This window comes from Phalaenopsis equestris, unplaced genomic scaffold (genome assembly GCF_001263595.1).
Source record: "Phalaenopsis equestris unplaced genomic scaffold, ASM126359v1 Scaffold000002, whole genome shotgun sequence".
Taxonomy (NCBI): Eukaryota; Viridiplantae; Streptophyta; class Magnoliopsida; order Asparagales; family Orchidaceae; genus Phalaenopsis; species Phalaenopsis equestris.
In genome coordinates, this window is record NW_018164444.1 from 46325322 (window position 1) to 46336188 (window position 10867).

At 35.9% G+C, this 10867-nt stretch overlaps 1 protein-coding gene across 1 annotated transcript in view; it reads left to right on the forward strand.

The window, feature by feature from the left end:
• The window catches only part of LOC110018490 (tropinone reductase 2-like), a 45869-nt gene that overhangs the window by 16149 nt on the left and 18853 nt on the right, over nt 1-10867 (forward strand). Inside the window, exons 2-4 of the mRNA XM_020715828.1 lie at nt 174-342; nt 480-555; nt 3545-3642. Coding sequence (XP_020571487.1) covers nt 174-342; nt 480-555; nt 3545-3642 — 343 coding nt within the window. The remainder of the gene's footprint in view (nt 1-173; nt 343-479; nt 556-3544; nt 3643-10867) is intronic.

Here is a 10867-nt window from a genome sequence, read left to right on the forward strand (position 1 = left end):
TGATCTTGTCCTGCAAATAAATGCTGTGTTAATCATGTCTATCATTTCCTTCTTGCTTTTTTTTCTTCCTCTCTCCATTATGCCTCTTGCTGTTTTTCTTTGTAGCCTATGAAGATTTCCATTCTGCTTGAACATTTTGGAATTTTATATGGCATGTATTTTTCTATTCCTAGGTGATGGCTTGGGTGAGGGTTACGGCATGCTTGGTCAGGCAGGAAGTGGGAGGTTGCGCGTGTCAGTTGCCCAAAGTAAACTATCTACTAAAGCTGCTAAAAAGTATGTTAACTATATCATGTTTGTTGTTCTTTCAGAAACATTTATAATTTTTCTGGCTATCAAAAGGTGATATATGCTGTGAGTTTATTAGAAATAGAATAACACTTTTTAAGTCTATTTTTTTCTTTCAATAATACGGTCTGTTTTGTCTGGCATTGCATGTAAACCTTTGTTTTATTGATTTTTTTATTTGATTTTTTAAGGTTCAAGGAGAAAAGTTACGGAAGTAGTGGTGCTACTTCCGGATTGACTTCAAGTCTGGCATTCACACCTGTACAAGTGAGTATATTTTTCATCCGTTAATTTGCTGCTATTTTAAGTTACAACATATACAAGCATTATTTTAATTGACTTCATGTATATTCATATCTATCCAGTTGTATTCTGCACCAGTTAAATTACTGTTATTTTGGTAAATTCATGTAAGCATTTGAGATGGCGAAGAATTTCAGACATATTTTGTGCTACTGCTAAGCACAATTATAAGGTGAAATTGAATTTGATGGCCAAAATCTTACTTTAAATTACCATGTGAATTCAAGATAGATTTCAGTATGCTGTATACGTGATGAGGATCAAATCACTTTCCATTTATTCTTCATAAGATGTGATTATTGTGTAATAAATATAAAATCTGTTAATTGTGAGGATAAGGGCTAAAATATTTTGGGATGATTCAATTAGGATAGTGATCAAGTTGATTCTTGACTTTGGGCCTAATAGGTTCAAGTTTGAAACCACAATTGTAATCATTTTCTCATTCTTAGGATTTGTACATTAAATCTTCACTTGTGAGATCAAAGGGATACCACTCAATCATGGGATTGGTGGTTCGACAAATAGTTATCTTTAGAGTCCAAAATTTTTCAACTAATCAAGATTTGAATTTAAAACGACATTGAATAAAATTTGATTTAATTTTAGATGGTTTTAAATTTAGAACTTTGTTAAAATTTTATTTCCTAAACTAAGCAATGTGAATATGAGTAGGAATGAAATCTACTCATTCCTCTATATATTTGATAGAAAGCAATATATATATATATAATGTGAATATGAGTAGGAATGAAATCTACTCATTCCTCTATATATTTGATAGAAAGCAATATATATATATATAATGTGAATATGAGTAGGAATGAAATCTACTCATTCCTCTATATATTTGATAGAAAGCAATATATATATATATAATGTGAATATGAGTAGGAATGAAATCTACTCATTCGGGCTTAAACACCCAACCCACACGGTACAATTCACACCAAAAAAATGTAAAAGATAGGTACAGATAGAAATAAAAAAAAAATCCAAAAAATCACCTGGGCGCTGAAAAAGTGTGGGTCATCCCAATCTAGTCTTGCCTCTGATTCTAGTTCTCGGTAGGGATCCAGGTAGCAGATTGGTAAGGTGTTGACCATTACCCATAGTAACTAAAGTATCATCCATAAGACTTTGGAGCTCTAGTAGATCTCCATTCTTCTTCTTCTTCTTCTTCCTGGAAGTGTAAATCTGCCATTCTTTTGAAGAATCAGCCTGATGGGGTAGAGCTGAAGCAGAATGACTACCAACAGCAGTACCCACAACAGGTTCTAGAATATGTGAAGTATGAGTTGCCTCAACACCGGATACTTCTTGAAGAAGTAGAGCTGCGAGGCTCTCTTGATTATCATTCACTATCATTTATAGGTAATAGTCCAACAATATTGTTTTCTATGGAGTTTGTAGGTGCCAACACTGCATCACTCGTAGTAACAGTAACAACAATGTCATGGGGGTTCTTCAGGGGCAACAAACACCTCATGTCTGGTAGTATCCTCCTCAAGTGGAACTAAAATGTCCACAGCAATGGGGTTAGACCTATCCTTATTTGCTTGAACCTTAGATTTCAAATTAGGATGAAGCTTGTGACATTTGCAAGGATATGATCAAATAACTTACAGTGGGTACAATATGGGGATTTGTGTTCCATGACGATTTGTTGCCAATAACCATTATGGGTTGTGCCCAACCGGATTTCTGTAACATCTTCAATAACATCAGATAAAGTAATATCCCTTTCCACAAATATTCTGGCCACCGAGGGTCTGGTTAGGTTAAAAGTAGGCAGATCTAGTTTCAAAGGATCCTCAAGGATGATCCCAATAGAGTAGAGAATCTGATAGTGAAAAAATACAGCTTGAGACCAGGTAAACAAAACCATACCGGTACAGTGAGAGTTTCATGATTTGGGTCAAAATTAGGAGACCATTTGAGTAACTTCATTGATTTGCCTTCGATATTAAGATATTTCTTGGAGAGAATTACGGTGTAGTCTTCAACCACTGTTATTGAATCAACACGTCTCTCATCCATGAGTCACACTTTTCACTTGCTTACTAGCTTGAGATCATTAACACTATCTACAGTCTTTCTGATAACCTCCATAGGTGGGTGTCCCCACTGAAATTTTCCAATAAGAGCAAACTTGAATTTTTTTGTCAGGGTAGAAATTTCTGATTCAGAGAAAAAAGATTGTTTCTTTTTCACCTTTCATACTTCCCTTCTTAATAAAAGGACAATCATTTGTACCCTCACTAATTTTCTTATAACTTGAGGGAATAGCACCGCAGACTCCACTTGAGGGTTACCCACCACATGGGTAAAGGAGACTTTGTCCGGCTCAACCAAAGAAGAAGGAAACGCCATTAGAGGCTGTCGGCATTAAAATTGTTGCGAGTTTGCTAAAAGGCAGCGGAGTTATCGGGCGTAGAAGCAGGAGCAGTGTCGAAATAGAAGAAAACCAAACAGTCGGGCGCAGACGAAGAGCGACAGAGGCGTGGAGCGATATCGAGCAGGAGTTGTATCGATATCAAGGAAGACGACGACGCGAGCAGTGGAGCGATATCGCGATGCGAACGACAACTGGGAGCTGCGAACGTCGACGCCAACTTAGACGCAGACGCCAGACGACGGAGCGAGAGTCGACGATGCGAGGTCCTTTCTTTCTAGCGGTAGAATCAATTGCGATCGAAATCACCATTGGAAGCCCTAGCCGACATCGTTTCAATCTATCTTGATCATATATATATATATATATATATATAAAAGCAAATTCAAGAAGGAAATAACAAAACTTAAGCAGTAAAATAGAACACTAGCTACAAATTATTATTCTAAAGCTTACTAGGCTTTACATGCCCAAACAGTTCTGGATTTCTTTCCATGGCGTGGATCTTTGGGATCCTGACTTTCTTGGGATTTTGATTTCCTTGGTGTGCGTTTATAGGTTTCTGATTTTCTTCTTTGGCATGGATTTATGGGTTCCAACATGCCTGCCCGAACTGTAGATGTCTTCTATTCCCAGCTTGGAGATGATTTCATCAAGTACTGTTCTTTAGTGAAAAAAATTAGCCAATTGAATGTTTTGGGGTACGTAATATATGCATATTATGCCTTCTTCCAAATTTTTCTTGATGAAGTATATCAAGGAATCAGATGTGATCTCCTTGACTTTATTTATATCTTTTTTTTTTCATTGCTTTTATAATTTTCTCAAACCATGCTCTAGATGATTGTTTTAGGTCACATAAGACATTTTTTAGTCTACAAATTATCCTAACCGTACCAATCACTTTAATTTTAGATAAACAACTACAACAACAACAACAAACCCTTAATCCCACTACGTGGGGTCGGTTACATGAATCTTTTTCTCCATTACGTCCTATTTAGCATCATATTTTCATTTTGTTCTAATAAATTAAGATCCTTTTTTATACAAGAAGCCCAAGACTTCCTAGGCCTATCTTTGTCTTTCTTAACATAAGTCGAATCCAAAACATCTACTCTCCTAATCGGATCATTAGATGGTCGACGCTTAATGTGACCAAACCATCTAAGGCGATTTTCTCTAGTTTTGTCTGTAACAGTCCTCATTTTGAGGTCATTTCTCCTCAACTTAGATTATAGGATCTAGCTCTAAGGCTTCCTATCGAGTATCTTAGAGGACTAGAGTTAGGACCTACCCTTTTTTTAGAAATTCAAACCACTTCTTGATTCTCTTGTGGTGTCTCGCATGGGTGATCTCAAGCCATCATCATTTGGTTGAGTGGTTAAAGACCATCATGTAGACCGCCATGTGGAGACTCACAGAGAAGTTCCCAATAGGATCTCAATTCTTAGGGAAACCCTTTTATGACTTTATCAACACACACACAGGGTGAAAAATGTAAACTTGTCCAGATGACCATCGATGACGAAATGGACTGCGCCGGCTCGTCCGGGACGTCAATTTTAATCAGGGAGGACACCCATATTGCCATGATTCCGCACATGAGCAAATCGCATGCAAATCGCATGCAAATCGGTGAATTCGCCCGAACAACCTCAGATAATGAAACGGACTACGCCGGCAAGTCTGGAGCGTCAATTTTACCCAGAGAGGATACCCACTTTGCTAAGATTCCGAGCACGAATAAATCACACGTTAATTAATATACTTAAATAATATAATATAATAAAATAAAATAATAAAAATAAAAATAAATCTTTATTTTAAACCTTATTTCACCTAGACCGCACCCCCTCCCTTCTTCCCAGTTGCGGCTCAATTGAAGCCCTGGCTCGCCCTCTTCTCTTCCATTTCGCGAGCCCTAGCAGGCAGCTGAGCTCGATTCTTCTTCTCCCGCGATCGACCGCACCCGAACGTGACCTAGCTCGGGAGCCTTCTCCCTCGATTCCTCCTCTTTTTCGCGGGCCGCTCGACCGAGCGGCTCTCCAATCACGAGACCTCAGCTGAACGACACTTCTCGAGGCTGCATTTCCTCCTCCCTAAATGCACCTCTTCCTCTCCCGTTACCTTATTTGGCCACTGTATCATGGTAAGTACGACTCTTTGTCTTTTCCTTGCTTATAAAAGCCCTACCTAGGGCAGGTTTGGGGGTTGTTGAAAAATTTATAGGAGAAGAAAGGAGAAAGGGTTGTTGCATCTTTGGTTGGTTGTTGTGGGATCTCTATTAGTCGTGTGCATTGGCTGTTGTTTTCTCGAGGCTTTTGGGTCAGGAGTCTTGTGCTTTTGCATCAAGGTTCTTAAGGGGGGTACTGCTGATTTTTTTTTTCTTAGGCTTGTTCTTGAGTTTGCTTTAGATCTGCATCAAGGGATGATCCTCTCCCTCTTTTTTGCAAGCATTTGAATGAATTATCTGTTTTATTCTACCTTCATGCCTTGGGTTTAATGTGCTCATAATTTATAAAGATGTATTTTGGCAATTTTGCTCTGATGATTTTTTTGCTTGGCGATATGAATAATCTTTCTAATCTGCATCACTTGGAATTGCCCCTAAATGCATTTTTTTAAAAATGATCTTTCTAGTCTGCGTCACTTGGAATTGCTCCTGAATGCATTTTTTAATGCACATGGAATTGGGAATTAATGTCACTTTAAGAACTAATTGAGTTTAATGTTAAGAATGAGAAAAGGTTATAGAATTGGTGAGCTGGAGCATATGAGCAAGATGCACAAATTAAAAAATACTTTTTCTGGAAAATGTGAAGGATGCTAGGGAAGCTTGCACAACAAAATTATTTGAGAAGAGAAAACTCAGATTTATTCTTGAATTGGGGCAAAACCTTTGATGAATGGGAACCATACAGAGGTCGTTGGAAGCCTATTGTTTTTATTTGTGTGCCTAGCTATTTTCAAGATATGTTGCTTCTTTTGAATAAATCTCAAGCAAGATGATCCCTCTCTTTCCCACTTCTACTTTTTCCTATCCTTCTGATGCTACTCATATTCATACATGCTGGTCTGTGGTGAAAAATACAATATCCTTTTTCATTTAAGTTGGTTGGTTAGTTTATTTTATTGGATGTTAAGAGTCACACACTTAAGTTGGTGGGTCACATTTTCAGTTTTGTTATGAAAATGCCTATCAGAGAATCAAAACTTCAAATCTTGACCTGATTTCATAACTTGGTAACTTTACTGATTGAGAACCGAAATACGAAATGTTACATGCTAAAGATTGCCTTTGTATAGCTTTTGGAAGTTTTGTAAGAATGTGATTGTAGGAATCTTTTGGATCCATATGAGGTAATGGATCAAAGGAAATTGGAAAGGCTCATGTGCCCTCTTGAAGGCTGCCATTCTATAAGTTGAACTGTATACTGAGTTAAATGCATAAGAATTGAATGGTCTATATGTAAATCTTTAATTTTTGAGATTTAGTATCTTTTGGAAGTAATTGCATATAAAATATTAAATTTTAATGTATTTGCATATTTAACACCCAAACTTAATCTTTACATGCATACCATTGAATTTCTGAGCGTTTACATTTGAAACATTTGATTCCTATGAATTTGCATTTTTGATACATGAAATTCAGCTTTCTTCTTCTAAATCTTTATGCATTTGGGTGACACATTTGCAAAATCTGAAACATTTGGGTGGCGTATTTGTAAAATCTGAAATATTTGGCTGGCATATTTGCAAAATCTGAAACATTTAGGAGCATTCCTTTGCTCTTTACTTGCTCCTTAGTTGAATAATTTTAAGCATGATTAAGGCCACATCTAGTTTACATTTTGGCAAGTTTGGAAAGTTGCAATTCTTCAGTTTACAAAATCTGAAAGTTTATATGCTACATTTGTAATGCTTGAAAAGTTTATGAATGCTTTGGTGCTACTCATGTGAAAATCTGAGATGTTGCATAATCTCTTTGCAAAGATTTATGGCTTTGGTGCTTTACATTTATAAAATCTGAAACTTCTCATATTTAATATTGGAAGGTTTGGAAGGTGGCTATACTTTACTTTTGGAAACTTTAAGAGTTTTATTTGGAAAATTAGAAAAATCTCAATGTTTTATTTTTGCAAAACCTGAAAGCTTTAAGTGTTTGGAAAATTTGGAAGCCTTTCAGAGTTATTTTTATTTTTGAAGATTTGAAAGTTTTTAGAGCATTTTAAAAACATGTTTCGTGGGTTGAATTGACTCCAGTTTAAAGCTTAAAAAAATACGTCTTTGGGCTAATTCGGATTGCAGTTTTGCCCTGTTTAGGAGGGGTTTTGTTGGCTATTTTTATGATGTATTTGACACTATTCTGGGCTGTTGTTTTGTTATGTCTTAGTGATATGTTTGGGCTGCACTTGAAGCTCTCTTTAGAGATATGTTTGGGCTGCATTTTGAAGCTCTCTTTAGTGGTGTTTGAGATGCATTTTGAAGCTCTCTTTAGTGGTGCTTGGGCTGCACTTTGCAGCTCTCTTTAGTGGTATTTGGGCTGCACTTGAAGCACTCTTTAGTGATATGTTTGGGCTGCATTTTGAAGCTCTCTTTAGTGGTGTTTGGGCTGCAATTTGAATCTCTCTTTAGTGGTGTTTAGGCTGCACTTGAAGCACACTTTAGTGATATGTTTGTGTTGCACTTTGAAGCTTTTTTTAGTGATGTTTGGGCTGCACTTTGAAGCTCTCTTTAGTGATGTTTGAGCCACATTTTGAAGCTTTATTCATTAAAGGTTAAGTTGCATTTTGAAGCCTTATTCGTCATTTTGAAGCTTTATTCGTTAAGGCTTAAGTTACATTTAGAAGCCTTATTCGTCATTTTTGAAGTTTTATTCGTTAAGGTTTAAGTTGCAATTTGAGTCCTTATTCGTTATGGTTTAAGTTGCATGCTGAGGCTTTTATACATCGATTTGGGCACTTTTAAGTGCTGATTTTTTTAGGCTTTTAAGCACATTTTGAGACTGATTCGATCATTATTTTGAAAGAATTTAAACGCCTTAAGTCCGATTCACTTGCGGTTTTGCCCTTTGCTTAGCTGATTCTTTTTTTTTTTTTGAAAGTGGGTCGATCTCTTTCTCTATTGATTTGTTTTTATAACGGTTAACTTAAAAATGAGAATTTCTGATTTAATTATTTTTCGGATTGATTTACGGCCTTAAAAAAATGATAAAAAAAAAGAAAGGTGAGGAAATTTAAAAAAAATTGGTATTTAGTCTGTTGAGATGATTGAAACCTAAAGGGGAACTAGGGTAGCAAACTATTCACAATTTCTTTTACATAAAAAGGATAACATTGTAATTGTGAGAATTATTGAGAATTTGAAGAAAGTAAAAGATTAAATGATTCAAGAGTTAGTTGCATGAATTGAAAGATTAGTATGCTATTAATTAGGACCCTAAGCATTGGATAGACTTAAGCCCAATTGTTTTAATTAAGATTGAAACACATTTCATGAACCTTTTTGCCAAAATTATAGGTTTATCCCCTATGTCTTAAGAGTCTGATAGTGAGTTAAGTTTGATCTAAATATGTTTGAGGATTAGTTGGAAAAAACTTAATTGAAGACAAACATTTTAAAATATTTCAGGCTCAAGTTAAAGTGTAGGCTTCCTAGATTTTATGAGCACACTCTAGGTGAGTGTTCATCTACCTAATTTTCAAATGAACACTGAAACTAGACACCTGACCCTAATTTTTAAGTTAGTTAAAACAATAGACAAGATATGCACTAGGCTGTGGTTCATGACTGATTTAATTAAATCAAATAGTGAAATTCTCATTATAACTTGATTTAAAATGAAACCCAATGCTCCGGGACTTGAGCTTGAACATTACACTGAAATCCTCCTGGTAATTGGGGACATTCCCAATGTCACATATAAATCTCCTACCCTTGATTCTTTGTTTGTGACATTGTGTTTTGTTTTGTTTTTTTGTGTCTTTTTCCTACGATTTGTTTCAAGTCTCTGTGGGTCGATTTCAGTTTTCCTCAGGGCTTTTCATGTGTTACTCCGTCATTTATTCTGTTATACATAAACACATGTTTGTCCTGTTAGCTGAATTTCTCTACTATATTGTTACCTGCGACGCTAAAGTTTACATGTGCATTTATAGCACTTTACTGCATTTTCTTATACTGCTTTTATTTACCGTATCTTATACTGTTTTCATTTACTGTTTTTCCTTATAACATAGTTTGTTTACGCATGCTTTAAGTTAAGTACAAAACCTTTAGGATATAGCCTGTTTTAGGAGATATACAACAGTAAGTCACCAAATAACAGTATTGCACATTCACATATAAGACACTAAACTTGAAACTACTACTACATGGGACATGGAGCAAGTCTTCGTGGGCAGCACGATCAGGATGGAGCGGACGGAGGATGACGATCTACAACAGTACAATAAGTCTACGACAACAGTACAATAAGTCTACGACAACTAAACATTTTCCTTAGTTTAAATAACGACCCATAGAACTTCGAGGTAGTTTACTTAGCGTAACGTAAATCCTCACATTATCTTTAGGTTTTTGCACAACTCTGTTGTGCAATTATAAGTCCTATTACCTTTTAGGATTCCGAGGTTGTCGTATGGGACGGTGTAAATCCTTCTATCTTTCTAGGATATTTGCACGATCAGACATCTTACGAATGTTAGTCCTAAATTCTAAAAATAAATTGCAGGATTAAAAATTGAATAACATCATTTCAAAGACATAAAGCAAAATATTACAATAGTTGGGAGGTACCGGGGTTCTTCTCGGATTTGTGATATCTCATACTCTTCATTCCTTTGGATTCCTTAAAATAACAGTTTTTATTTGAACCACTCCCATTTGACTTTCCCGTGTCCAACCTTGGAAATTCAAATTTTGAAATCTTGAAGGCAGAATCACTTATCTTAATCGAGAGTTTTCTTAAACGGACCCGGTCATTTAAGATGTAAGCCTCTATAGGGAACTTGGAAACCAGGTAAAATAAACTTTATCGAATCCTTATATTAGGTAGGAAAATTTGTTGGTTATACGTAAAAGATTTAGCATGCCAAACGGATATCACATAATTCTTTGGTTAGGGTGGTGGAGCCTACTACAAGTGATATGTTTATTCTTCGGGATAGTGTATTAGATGTGGTATTGCGTTCAGCCGTCCAAATTATTCAATATGTGATACTCGTTTGGTTTCATCTATTTCAAATTAAAATATTACTTTCAAAATTCAAAAATCACATTTATAGTAAAACTATTTTTATATTTACAAAATTCATTCTTTCCAAAATAACGGTCGACACACAGAAGCTACACCAACCCCATCACGGATATATTCATTTCGCATTTTGTCTCTAAGTGTAAAGCCACTCATCCACCAAATCATTCTCATCTCGATAACACCTAACTTAATATTATGTTTCTCTTTTAAAGGACAACATTCAACGCCATAGAGCATTGCAAATCTCGCCACCGACTTAAAAATTTTCCTTTCAGTCTAAGCAGTACTTTTCTATCACAGAAAAGGCCCGAAGCTTTCCTCCACTTCAACCAACCAACTTGAATTCTACTATTAACATCCCTATCTATATCATCCACATCTATATCACCATCGCTTTGAACAATAGACCCGAGAAATCTAAATCGTTCACATGTTTTAATAATTTCATCACCCAAAGTTACACGTACGTCACTAGAGCTTCTACTACTAAAATTACATTCCATGTATTGAGTTTTAGTTCTACTCAAATGAAGGCCTTTAGACTCCAATGTAGACGTCTTATCCACTAGAAGGATATCATCAACAAAAAGCATACACGAAGGTACATCCTCCTGTAA